This window comes from Cherax quadricarinatus, chromosome 89 (assembly GCF_038502225.1).
Source record: "Cherax quadricarinatus isolate ZL_2023a chromosome 89, ASM3850222v1, whole genome shotgun sequence".
NCBI classification, from domain to species: Eukaryota; Metazoa; Arthropoda; class Malacostraca; order Decapoda; family Parastacidae; genus Cherax; species Cherax quadricarinatus.
In genome coordinates this window covers 5,129,919-5,144,703 of record NC_091380.1, presented here as the reverse complement: position 1 = coordinate 5,144,703, position 14,785 = coordinate 5,129,919, and the positions used below count along the sequence as shown (strand labels likewise).

General features: G+C 44.3%; 1 protein-coding gene across 7 annotated transcripts in view; it reads right to left on the bottom strand.

Annotated features, from left to right (window-relative positions):
* The window catches only part of LOC128697206 (uncharacterized), a 142,225-nt gene that overhangs the window by 28,511 nt on the left and 98,929 nt on the right, over positions 1 to 14,785 (bottom strand). For 6 of the 7 annotated variants that reach the window (XR_011394560.1, XR_011394558.1, XR_011394559.1 and 3 more), the window contains exon 11: positions 11,675 to 11,953. Coding sequence is in view for 2 of the 7 variants with exons in the window: in XM_070104112.1 (XP_069960213.1) it covers positions 11,675 to 11,953 (279 nt within the window). In the remaining 5 variants the exon portion in view is untranslated. Of the gene's footprint in view, positions 1 to 8,881; positions 8,931 to 11,674; positions 11,954 to 14,785 lie in introns of all 7 variants that reach the window. The other variant, XM_070104114.1, reaches the window with a different exon arrangement.

Genomic DNA, 14,785 nt, shown 5'->3' with positions numbered 1-14,785 from the left:
AGACAGTGATACCCTCCCAGGATAACCTGGGGTAGACAGTGATACACTCCCAGGATAACCTGGGGTAGGCAGTGTTAGCTTCCCAGGATAACCTGGAGTAGGCAGTGTTAGCTTCCCAGGATAACATGGGGTAGGCAGTGTTAGCTTCCCAGGATAACCTGGGGTAGGCAGTGTTAGCTTCCCAGGATAACCTGGGGTAGGCAGTGTTAGCCTCCCAGGATAACCTGGGGTAGGCAGTGTTAGCCTCCCAGGATAACCTGGGGTAGGCAGTGTTAGCCTCCCAGGATAACCTGGGGTAGGCAGTGTTAGCCACCCAGGATAACCTGGGGTAGGCAGTGTTAGCCACCCAGGATAACCCACGGGTAGGGAGTGTTAGCCATCCAGGACAACTCAAGGTAGGGAGGGTTGGCATGCCAGGATAACCCAGGGTAGGGAGGGTTAGCCATCCAGGATAACCCAGAGTAGGGAGTGTTAGCCATCCAGGATAACCCAGGGTAGGGAGTGTTAGCCACCCAGGATAACCCAGAGTAGGGAGTGTTAGCCATCCAGGATAACCCAGGGTAGGGAGTGTCAGCCACCCAGGATAACCCAGGGTAGGGAGTGTTAGCCACCCAGGATAACCCAGGGTAGGGAGTGTTAGCCACCCAGGATAACCCAGGGTAGGGAGTGTTATCCACCCAGGATAACCCAGGGTAGGGAGTGTTAGCCACCCAGGATAACCCAGGGTAGGGAGTGTTAGCCACCCAGGATAACCCAGGGTAGGGAGTGTTAGCCACCCAGGATAACCCAGGGTAGGGAGTGTTAGCCACCCAGGATAACCCAGGGTAGGGAGTGTTAGCCACCCAGGATAACCCAGGGTAGGGAGTGTTAGCCACCCAGGATAACCCAGGGTAGGGAGTGTTAGCCACCCAGGATAACCCAGGGTAGGGAGTGTTAGCCACCCAGGATTAACCCAAGAAAGTCAGTGCATCATCAAGGATTGTCTTATTTCCATTGTGGTCCTTTAATCTTGTCCCCCAGGATGCCACCCACACCAGTCCACTAACACCCAGGATGTGACCCACACCAGTCCACTAACACCCAGGATGTGACCCACACCAGTCCACTAACACCCAGGATGCCACCCACACCAATCCACTAACACCCAGGATGTGACCCACACCAGTCCACTAACACCCAGGATGTGACCCACACCAGTCCACTAACACCCAGGATGTGACCCACACCAGACCACTAAAACCCAGGATGTGACCCACACCAGTCCACTAACACCCAGGATGTGACCCACACCAGTCCACTAACACCCAGGATGTGACCCACACCAGTCCACTAACACCCAGGATGTGACATACACCAGTCCACTAACACCCAGGATGTGACCCACACCAGTCCACTAACACCCAGGATGCCACCCACACAAGTCCACTAACACCCAGGACGTGACCCACACCAGACCACTAACACCCAGGATGCCACCCACACCAGTCAACTAACACCCAGGATGTGACCCACACCAGTCCATTAACACCCAGGATGTGACCCACAACAGTCCACTAACACCCAGGATGTGACCCACACCAGCCCACTAACACGCAGGATGCCACCCACACCAGCCCACTAACACCCAGGATGCCACCCACACCAGTCCACTAACACCCAGGATGTGACCCACACCAGTCCACTAACACCCAGGATGTGACCCACACCAGTCCACTAACACCCAGGATGCCACCCACACCAATCCACTAACACCCAGGATGTGACCCACACCAGTCCACTAACACCCAGGATGTGACCCACACCAGTCCACTAACACCCAGGATGTGACCCACACCAGACCACTAACACCCAGGATGCGACCCACACCAGTCCACTAACACCCAGGATGTGACCCACACCAGTCCACTAACACCCAGGATGTGACCCACACCAGTCCACTAACACCCAGGATGTGACCCACACCAGTCCACTAACACCCAGGATGTGACATACACCAGTCCACTAACACCCAGGATGTGACCCACACCAGTCCACTAACACCCAGGATGCCACCTATACCAGTCCACTAACACCCAGGATGTGACCCACACCAGACCACTAACACCCAGGATGCCACCCACACCAGTCAACTAACACCCAGGATGTGACCCACACCAGTCCATTAACACCCAGGATGTGACCCACAACAGTCCACTAACACCCAGGATGTGACCCACATCAGCCCACTAACACCCAGGATGCCACCCACACCAGCCCACTAACACCCAGGATGCCACCCACACCAGTCCACTAACACCCAGGATGTGACCCACCCCAGTCCACTAACACCCAGGATGCCACCCACACCAGCCCACTAACACCCAGGATACCTCCCACACCAGTCCACTAATACCCAGGATGTGACCCACACCAGTCCACTAACACCCAGGATGCCACCCACACCAGCCCACTAACACCCAGGATGCCACCCACACCAGTCCACTAATACCCAGGATGCGACCCACACCAGTCCACTAACACCCAGGATGTGACCCACACCAGTCCATTAACACCCAGGATGTGACCCACACCAGTCCACTAACACCCAGGATGTGACCCACACCAGTCCACTAACACCGAGCATGCCACCCACACCAGTCCACTAACACCCAGGATGCCACCCACACCAGTCCACTAACACCCAGGATGCCACCCACACCAGTCCACCAACACATAGGATACCACCCACACCAGTCCACCAACACCCAGGATACCACCCACACCAGTCCACCAACACCCAGGATGTGGCCCACACCAGTCCACTAACACCCAGGATGCCACCCACACCAGTCCACTAACACCCAGGATGTGACCCACACCAGTCCACTAACACCCAGGATGTGACCCACACCACTCCACTAACACCCAGGATGTGACCCACACCAGTCCACTAACACCCAGGATGCGACCCACACCAGTCCACTAACATCCAGGATGCCACCCACACCAGTCCACTAACACCCAGGATGTGACCCACACCAGTCCACTAACACCCAGGATGCGACCCACACCAGTCCACTAACACCCAGGATGTGACCCACACCAGTCCACTAACACCCAGGATGTGACCCACACCAGTCCACTAACACCCAGGATGTGACCCACACCAGTCCACTAACACCCAGGATGTGACCCACACCAGTCCACTAACACCCAGGATGTGACCCACACCAGTCCACGAACACCCAGGAGGTGACCCACAACAGTCCACTAACACCCAGGATGTGACCCACACCAGTCCACTAACACCCAGGATGCGACCCACACCAGTCCACTAACACCCAGGATGTGACCCACACCAGTCCACTAACACCCAGGATGTGACCCACACCAGTCCACTAACACCCAGGATGTGACCCACACCAGTCCACTAACACCCAGGATGTGACCCACACCAGTCCACTAACACCCAGGATGCGTCCCACACCAGTCCACTAACACCCAGGATGCGACCCACACCAGTCCACTAACACCCAGGATGTGACCCACACCAGTCCACTAACACCCAGGATGTGACCCACACCAGTCCACTAACACCCAGGATGCGACCCACACCAGTCCACTAACACCCAGGATGTGACCCACACCAGTCCACTAACACCCAGGATGTGACCCACAACAGTCCACTAACACCCAGGATGCGACCCACACCAGTCCACTAACACCCAGGATGTGACCCACACCAGTCCACTAACACCCAGGATGTGACCCACACCAGTCCACTAACACCCAGGATGTGACCCACACCAGTCCACTCACACCCAGGATGTGACCCACACCAGTCTACTAACACCCAGGATGTGACCCACACCAGTCTACTAACACCCAGGATGTGACCCACACCAGTCCACTAACACCCAGGATGTGACCCACACCAGTCCACTAACACCCAGGATGTGACCCACATCAGTTCACTAACACCCAGGATGCCACCCACACCAGTCCACTAACACCCAGGATGTGACCCACACCAGTCCACTAACACCCAGAATGTGACCCACACCAGACCACTAACACCCAGGATGCAGCCCACACCAGTCCACTAACACCCAGGATGTGGCCCACACCAGTCCACTAACACCCAGGATGTGACCCACACCAGTCCATTAACACCCAGGATGTGACCCACCCCAGTCCACTAACACCCAGGATGTGACCCACACCAGTCCACTAGCACCCAGGATGCCACCCACACCAGTCCACTAACACCCAGGATGTGACCCACACCAGTCTACTAACACCCAGGATGCCACCCACACCAGTCCACTAACACCCAGGATGCCACCCACACCAGCCCACTAACACCCAGGATACCACCCACACCAGTCCACCAACACACAGGAGAGATAGGGGGGACATGATAACGACATACAAAATACTGAGAGGAATTGACAAGGTGGACAAAGACAGGATGTTCCAGAGATTGGACACAGTAACAAGAGGACACAGTTGGAAGCTGAAGACACAGATGAATCACAGGGATGTTAGGAAGTATTTCTTCAGCCACAGAGTAGTCAGTAAGTGGAATAGTTTGCGATGTAGTGGAGGCAGGATCCATACATAGCTTTAAGCAGAGGTATGATAAAGCTCACGGCTCAGGGAGAGTGACCTAGTAGCGATCAGTGAAGAGGCGGGGCCAGGAGCTCGGACTCGACCCCCGCAACCTCAACTAGGTGAGTACAACTAGGTGAGTACACAGGATGTGACCCACACCAGTGCACTAACACCCAGGATGTGATCCACACCAGTCCACTAACACCCAGGATGTGACCCATACCAGTCCACTAACACCCAGGATGTGACCCACACCAGTCCACTAACACCCTGGATGTGACCCACACCAGTCCACTAACACCCAGGATGTGATATACACCAGTCCACTAACACCCAGGATACCACCCACACCAGTCCATCAACACCCAGGATGTGACCCACACCATTCCACTAACACCCAGGATGTGACCCACACCAGTCCACTAACACCCAGGATGTGACCCACACCAGTCCACTAACACCCAGGATGAGACCCACACCAGTCCACTAACACCCAGGATGCGACCCACACCAGTCCACTAACACCCAGGATGTGACCCACACAAGTCCACTAACACCTAGGATGCAACCCACACCAGTCCACTAACACCCAGGATGCGACCCACACCAGTCCACTAACACCCAGGATGCGACCCACACCAGTCCACTAACACCCAGGATGTGACCCACACCAGTCCACTAACACCCAGGATGCGACCCACACCAGTCCACTAACACCCAGGATGCGACCCACACCAGTCCCAGGCACCTACTTACCTTCCAGCTCGTGTTAATCTCCAGAGCTTCCAACTCGTCACAAACTTTCTTAAGTAGATGTTAATTGAGAAGTGCCTTTAGAAAACCAAAAATACAGTCACCTCTCTTATAACTCTCCTCTACAGTGTCATCCTTGTAAGGAAAACTGAAAAGTCCATTCAAAATTGAATATCACACAATACAAAGACCCTTCCGCTTGCTATTCAATTTTAATTTACTTCGTCAATCGCATTTACAAAAAACTACCCCATGGAAATGTGTTACAAGAAATTAATATAGATACCATTTTTTTTATTTTATCTAAAATACAGTGGACCCCCGGTTAACGATATTTTTTCACTCCAGAAGTATGTTCAGGTGCCAGTACTGACCGAATTTATTCCCATAAGGAATATTGTGAAGTAGATTAGTCCATTTCAGACCCCCAAACATACACGTACAAACGCACTTACATAAATACACTTACATAATTGGTCGCATTTGGAGGTAATCGTTATGCGGGGGTCCACTGTATGTTGATTAGCACACTTTTAATCGAAAATGCTTATAATTCAAGATTTTTTGGATTCCTGGTTTCGCTAAAATCAAAATATTTAGTTTAAAAACCCATTAATGTGAAGTCAAAGTATCATATCTCTTAGATATTATTGCACTAAAGTTACAATTGTTTCACCAAAGAAATGCAATGTTGCAATAATATAAAAACCAGATCAAGCATAAAAAAAAAAATTGTACTGATATTAAATAATGCAAACTAAATAAGGTAACCAACTATGCCTTAAAATAAAAGATTATTTTATTAGATACTGTATTCACACAGAAGTTATAAAAGCCTTGGATCAGTTTTGAAAAAGTAACTACAGATACTGTATATATACAAGTGTTTTTTGACTTATGATGGGGTTACGTTCTAAGAAACCCGTCATGAGACAAAAATATTGTAAGTCGAATATAAATAATAAGCAAATAAATAACTACCATCACTGTATAAGCAGATAAACAAATAATTACTGTAACTAAATACCAGAATTGAATGGTAAATACTGTATTTCACAGCACATTAGACGCATTTTTTCCATAAAATGTCTCCAAAAACCAGCCTGCGTCCTATACTCTGAAGGTCGGTGATGGGAGTTATAAATCTGGGGTGTGGGGTGGGCTGTAGCCCTCCCAGTTACGTCGAATGCCGAGCCATTGAAACTAAACGAGTCTTATAAGTCACCTTTCATAAGCTGCGAAATACAATAAATGTATATAAGTCAGAGACCTGCTGCCTTCAGGCTGGGTAATTATCTCAAGTTTCACCTCCAAAGTAACTGCTTTTGCACCATCGTAGTCGAAATATCTTAAGTCAAGGCGCACCTGTGCTGTACAGGGTAAGACACGTGGGGAACAGTTGGGTATATTTATTGGTGAAATGTTTTGCCTATGCAATAGGCTTCGTCAGTCAAATACAGAGGAGTATGTACTGTAGGCAGCAGTAGTGATGAGAAAGGATGATGCTATCAGTCTATCAGTTCATCAATATCTCCAACTGCTGTATGTATCTTACTCATCAACTTGTCAATACAGCCTCTCCTCACTTAGTGACATACTCGTTTAATGACTTGGTCTTGGGAACGGAACTCCGTCGTTAAGTGAGGAGAGGCTGTATTTTATACCATATTTCAACAATGCTAGAGAGTCCATTTTGGTTTGGGGCAGACATTATACCTCAAAATACCTGTAAAGATAACTATGGCCGATAGAGAAGACTCGCCAAGACAAAATAACGTGATGTTATGTGCTGTACATAGAGATATGACCCCTAGTGGTGCTGGGACTGACAACTTTAAGGAAGAAAACAAAAAGCCTTCGAAGTAAGAAACCGATGTCTTTTCCAGAGGCCTTTCAAGTATTTTTTTGGTCATCTTTCGCTTTTTATTGTTTTTTTTAAGCTGAGACTATTTTACTTTTTTAGTAGAAAGGTAAATGTTCACTCACTTTGATAAGTACGATTTTTGATAATTAAGTTGACTTATTGTAATGAGTTCTACAGCAAATAAATTTTGTTATTATACTTAAGATACAAAAATTTTTCTAACTGGTTACCTAGATAACCAGATAATAATAATATACTAACAATAACAATAATAATAATAACAATAATAATAATGACAATAATTGATAATAATAATAACTGATAATAATAATAATAATAATTGGTAATAATAATAATAATAATTGATAATAATGCAGTAACAAAAAATGCCTTAAAGAGTATAATTAAAAATAGTTCACTTGAATTCCACCTGTAATACTAGTGAATTAACTAGCATGTGAATAACTTCGCACAAAAGTGAAGTGTATATACGTATATTGAAGTGAAGGTATATACATGTTGAGGTGCCTATCCCTCAGTGTATATACACTGAAGTGAAGGTATATACATGTTGAGGTGCCTATCCCTCAGTGTATATACATTGAAGTGAAGGAATATACACTAAGATGTGTCTATCCCTCAGTGTATATACACTGAGAATTTCCTTTACTCCCTTTTTAAGGTATTCAAGTAGTCTTGACTGGTGGTGAACAGGTGACATGCAGCCCTAATGACCTGTTGAGTAGCCAATGGGCTTCAGGCCCAATTAACCAACCAGTCATTTAGTTAACCAAGAAGTGAGCTACAAGTATGCAAAGACCAAACCAAGAGAGTGGAGGAGACAGTATATCCCGTCAGTGATGCTGCTGTGTACCTGTGCTTGAAACTACGTGCCACTGCTCGTGCAAGGCAGAGTCACTTCCTCCTTCGACTTGACTTATGAGGTGAATATCAACTCAAATTTGACTTATGCAGTGAATACCAACTCAAATTTGACTTATGTGGTGAATTCAACTTAATATGTCAATGGCAGTCCAGAAGTGTTACCACGTAAGTGGATATTGCAAAATGAAGCAATTATATACAGTAAACTCCCGATTTAATGGACTAATAGAGGGGGAGAGGGGTCGGTCCAGTTTTGACAACTATGGTGAACAGAGGCGAGATTATTTTGTTGTGACTGTAACAAGAATGGGCAATTCTGTGACCAACGGACTTTGTTTGCTCTTTCTCAGTCAACTGACCCCGTGGATTCTGTCCCACATTTCCAAAGTCCATTAAACTGAGGTTCATTAAACTGACTTTTTCACTCGTTACTTTATGTACATTACTCAGTTAAAAAACAATATACTTTAAACTTGACTGATATTTTCAAGACAAATATATCAGTGTAGAAGCCAAACATAAGGAGCGCAAATACCGTATTTTACGGCATTGAAAATGCCATTTTTCTTCCAAAATAAGTCTCAAAAATTTACCTAGTGTCTTGGAGGCCATAGTATTGTATATCTTTTATTTCCAAAATTTAGCCAATCTGAACAGGGGCGACGTCCTCGACACTGCAGCATCTCTTTTGCAGTAAGATACGGTATATGCCACAAGGGCCTCTGCTACCTTGAAGTGAGTCTGCCTTACTGAAGCCTCAGCCTTTAGCAAGACCAACTGGCCTACCTGTGGGTTCGAGGCTGATCCCTTTTTCCACGCTCCAGGGACACTAGACCTATGCCAGCACCAACAGGAAGAAGACTTGAGGGTTATGCCGACTGAACACAGCTAGTAACAGGTCCAGGACTGGGAGATGGGAAGGCTGGGCTCTAATGTTCTAAGAGTGATGTAAATGGCCAAGCCACAGACATTTACTACAGCCATTGCATTAATGGCATTTACCCATGTCATGACAAAATTAATGGTGTAGGTAAACCCACTGATCTTATTATATTCATGGGAAAGTGTTAAACCCATAGGGATTATATACATGGAAAATTACTGCATTTTCTGGCATATAAGATTCACTTTTTCCCACAAAAAAGTCTTGGAAAATCACCCTGGGCCTTAAATACTCAAGGTCAGGGTCAAGAATAGGTTTCAGGTTACGCTTTAGCAGTTGTTTACTAACGTTATGTTACAACTGCTCGGAAACACTGTCCTACATGCTCGTGCATCATATATGCCGGAAAATGCCGTAGAGGCAACCAGGTTTGATCCCAGGAAGAAAAGAGTACCTTCAACTTCCAAGATCAATAACCTTTCAGCAGTATCAAGGTTTCCCTTCCTGAAAGAGATATTCACTTGGAGAAAATAAACAGAAGGTAAAACATAGGCCTGTATATTTCGGTCTATAAATGATGTCCATTTTAGTCTCATAAAGATGACATCTGTTGCAGGATGAAATTCACTTTGCAACACTTCTTGTGTGCCCACTGGATAAAACCTCTGGATAAAACCTTCCGGATAAAACCTTCTGGATAAAAATCTCTGGATAAAACCTTATTAACTCCCATTTAAGAATAAAATGTCACAATACCGTGACTGTAAAAATACACAAATAACCCGCACATAGAGGAAACAAACTCATGACGATGTTTGGGTCCGACTTGGACCATTAACTGTGTTAAGGGCCCAAGTCAGACCCAAACATCGTCGTAAGTTTCTTCCTCCTGTGTGTGGGTTATACCACCCATTCCTCAGGTATAACCCCTCCCTGTGGGTTTAAAGCTTCCCCCATACATACAATAATATAATCAGTCAGTGAATTTGCTTGTACTCATGACTCATGTCTCTTAAACTTGTGCTAGGATGCTTTTTAATTTCCACTGCTTGCTTGCCTGAGAAGTCTTAAAAAATATTATTTTTTGAGACTATAATATTTTAAAATAAGCCATCGCCTTGTCCTGTATCTGCCGATATAGTATATCTTTACAAGTACATTAGTTATTGAATGCAGGAGTGATTATACTATGACATATCTCATTAGATGTGAACAACTGAGTACTTACAAATTACTATTATAATAAATAAATATAGCACTATTATCAACAAACTTACCAAATATTTTTTTTTTGGGAGACTATCTGAGGTGTTTCTAATTTCACTCATATTCAAGACACTTCTACACTAATTACATTATTTCTTTTCTCAAAATTAAAGAACTGAAAACAGAACATCCATTCAAATATTCATTGCCATTAAAGTGTAGTCAAGAATAAGAATAATAATAAAAATAATAATAATAATAATAATAATAATATCTTTATTTCTACAAGTACATGATACAACTTATAGAGACCATAGCTGACATCAATGACTTACTACTATACATTTCAGGCAAATTAGGTCAATTTTGTTCCCAGGATACAACCCACACCAGTCCACTAACACCCAGGTACCTATTTTACTGCTAGGTGAACATGGACAGCAGGTCTTTTAAGAACACATCCTAATGTTTCCACCTGTACGAGGGATCAAACCATGTACCTCAGGGTGTGAGCTGAGTGCACTAGCAACTGAGCTACAGGACATGATACAATGTTTGTACAGGGATGGGTGACATTTGGTTGTGCATGCAGAAAGCCTATGGTTATGCAGCGTATTTCGGGCAAACGTAATCATGAAAGTGACTTACTGAGCATGTTTCATGGGTGGGGCATTGAAGCATCTACAGAGACAGAACATTATCCATGGAAAGTAAAAGGGGAATGTATGAGAGTAGTGGTACCAACACTCTTATATGGGTGTGAAATATGGGTGGTCAATGTTGCAGGAAGGAGATGATTGGAGGCAGTGGAGATGTCCAAACTGCGAATCTCCCCATTAACCCTTAAACTGTCTAAACGTAGATCTACATTCGATTTTACATTATGTAAAAAAAAACGTAGATCTACGTTTGGACAGATTAAGGGTTAAACATAACAAGAAAAACTTTATTCCCAATTATGAACAAGACTCTTAAGAAATAAAACAAACATTTGTTTATGAATACTGAGCCACATTTAGGAAAGTGCTGTGATGCACAACCATCCTCGATGCTATTGTTAACTACAGGGAAGAGGATTCTGCATGACAAACAACTCGTTTCTATGTTTGGACGACAGGAAAAACCACTCGTCTGTTAGCTGGGGACCCCTGTACAGGTGCTCTTCAACTTACGATGATTTGACTTTATGATGATGCAAGAGCAATTACTTCTGAGATGAAACGTAAGATAATTATCCAACATGAAGGCGGCAAGTTCGTAACTTGTATTCATTTACTTATTTTTCAATACTGTATTTAGTTACAGTAGTTATTTATTTGCTTATTTATTTAGCATATCATATTCGATTACAATATTTTCAACTTTTGATGGGTTTGTCAAAATGTAACCTCATCGTAAGTCAAGGACCACCTGTACTGGATATTGCTGGTAACGTGTTCTTCTTAGGATGGCCCAATAGGTAAATGCCTCTACTCCCATTGGTGTCTCACCTGAGCCTATACTGATCGACTGTCTGGGTGGCATCCACTGGGTGTCTGCCTCACAACTCCTCCTCTTCTCCTCGTTCTCCTCGGTGCTACTGCCACGACTTTTTCTCTTCTCCGGAGTCATGCGTTTTTCGGGTGACGATCTAGACTCCATAGTTGAAGTGTGAGATATTATATGAGGAAGTGCAGTGGTTGTCTTTGGGGAATCATGGGTAGGCGACCGGACAATGTTGGTTATTTGTAGTCGCAGATCTCTCGGTCGTTCCTTGGGCCAAGGCACACCTGAAGACGAACAATTTATGATGAGTAATTCTATCAATAACTGGGGTGCATAATGTGAATGGAAAATCCCAAAATGATGCCCTATTTAATTATTTTTTTAAATACAACAGTGCGGGGAGCAAGGAGCTAGTAACCCCTCCTCCTGTATAAATTACTAAATGTAAATAGAAGAAAAACCTACTTAACATGTCTCTTCAAATTGGGATACTGTATATTAAAAAATATAATAAGGAATATTGCATCTTTCTTTTAAAATAGCATAAAAGATATCAGTTACATGAAGACGTCAGTTATATGAGTGTATCTAATAGATTTTTTACAAGAAAATGCATGTGTATAACAAATCCTATTATTCTTTCCAGTAAAAGAATGCAAAAGATTAATATCACCAACTAATTCTAGCCACAAATGAAGCAACATTCTTCTAACAACATAGTAAATACAGGTCCACATCCCTTTATCAGAAATTCTGAAATTCGAAAAGTTCCGAAAACCGTAGTTTTTTCACAATGTGTGGAGCGTCAGTCATCTCTGTGCTGGGTTACGCTGCCACATGGTAGCATTGAGAATCATTCTGAAATTCGAAAGTCTGAAATTCAAAACAATAGAGGGCCAAGGGTTTCCAATAAAGGGATGTGCACCTACATGCAACTGTTACATCCACACAACACAGCTGTTGCAGCCTCCACCTCCATGGTAACTACAAGAGCCAAGTGAAGTAAGGGTATTTCCCAATCACAGACAGGTGCTCCTCAACTTACAATATTTCAACTTTACGTTGGTGCAAAAGCAAGTACCGTGGAGATGAAACTCGAGATAATTACCCAGCACAAAGGCGGCAAGTCTGTAACTTGCATTCAATTATTTATTTTCAATACCGGTACAGTATTTAGTTACAGTAATTATTTGTTTACTTATTCAGTTACAATAGTTATTTATTTATTTAGTATATTATGTTCATATTTGGTTTACGATAACTTCAACTTACAATGGGTTCGTTGGAACGTAACACCACTAAGTCAAGGAGCACCTGTAGTTATTTATTTACTTATTTATTTAGCATATCATATTCATATTCGACTTAGGATATTTTTGACTTGTGACAAGTTCATCAGAATGTAATCCCTTTGTAAGTTAAGTGGCACTTGTATATGGTAACAGTGGTGTTTAGGATTCACGGCAACACACCAGCTGACATTCACGACTGCTCGTCTAGGAATAGTACGCAAGGCAGCATTTTGTTTAACATGAAGATGAGTTCTATCTTGTCAAGAATAATAAGTCGCAATACCGTGACTGGAACAATATAGAAATAACCATTGGTCTGACTAGTCACTGGTCCAAGTCGGACTGAAATGTGGTCATGTGTTTTTTCTCCTATGTGAGGGTTATCTGTGTATTGTTCTACCTTGTATTTATCTAGTATCTTTACTACCATTTCTGTCTGTTAATAACTGTAAAAGTTTCCAAGACCATCCTAAATGACCCCAAAATTCACCTCAGCAGCATAAATTGGATACACTGTAGCCTTGGGTCCCATTTAATTGTATCGTTAACTCATAGCAAGTTGACAAAAACATTACAGCAGTTCCTCAAAAGTCAATGTATAAAGTGGGAGCTCAAAACTTCATCTCATTCCCTATTTGTGTCTCATAACAATAAAAATGCTTTCAAATGAGCTGATGTAGGTAAGAGCTCTTAGCTTGTAAATAAAGTTAGCAACCTAAACCTAACCTTGTAACACACTGTGTAAAAAAAAACAAATGCTTCTCATGCTATCAAAAATACTCCAAACAATACCTTGTGTAAAACATGTTTCTTACAAGAACTCATTCACTGCATCCACCAGCGTCTTGCAAGACATGTCTCTGTATCTTGCACCTCCTCACTGCATCCACCAGTGTCTTGCAAGACATGTCTCTGTATCTTGCACCTCCTCACTGCATCCACCAGCGTCTTGCAAGACATGTCTCTGTATCTTGCACCTCCTCACTGCATCCACCAGTGTCTTGCAAGACATGTCTCTGTATCTTGCACCTCCTCACTGCATCCACCAGTGTCTTGCAAGACATGTCTCTGTATCTTGCACCTCCTCACTGCATCCACCAGTGTCTTGCAAGACATGTCTCTGTATCTTGCACCTCCTCACTGCATCCACCAGTGTCTTGCAAGACATGTCTCTGTATCTTGCACCTCCTCACTGCATCCACCAGTGTCTTGCAAGACATGTCTCTGTATCTTGCACCTCCTCACTGCATCCACCAGTGTCTTGCAAGACACGTCTCTGTATCTTGCACCTCCTCACTGCATCCACCAGTGTCTTGCAAGACACGTCTCTGTATCTTGCACCTCCTCACTGCATCCACCAGCGTCTTGCAAGACACGTCTCTGTATCTTGCACCTCCTCACTGCATCCACCAGCGTCTTGCAAGACATGTCTCTGTATCTTGCACCTCCAGCATCACTATCATACATCTTCAGCTCTCCTACAGCATAAGTTTCATATCCTTATTCTCGTCAGTGATTCCTTTCACCTCACAGCACTTCTAACATTTCCGTCCTTAAATTTAACTAACAAATGCTTAAAAGAAAAGAAAAACAAATCATAATGATAACTGAAGACAATACAAATCATTCCCTATACAGCAGAACCCCCACATCAGCAGGTTCGGTTTCCGCAGTTTCAGTTATCCGTGACTTATCGTGGCCTTAAAATAACCCTTAATTTTTACTACTAATAACCACAAAGTGCAAAAGTGACACTGTCAGTTCTTCAAAGCCACAGTTGTGAAGTTCTTCCTATCAGTGAAAAAGTGATAATTCTCCACTTAC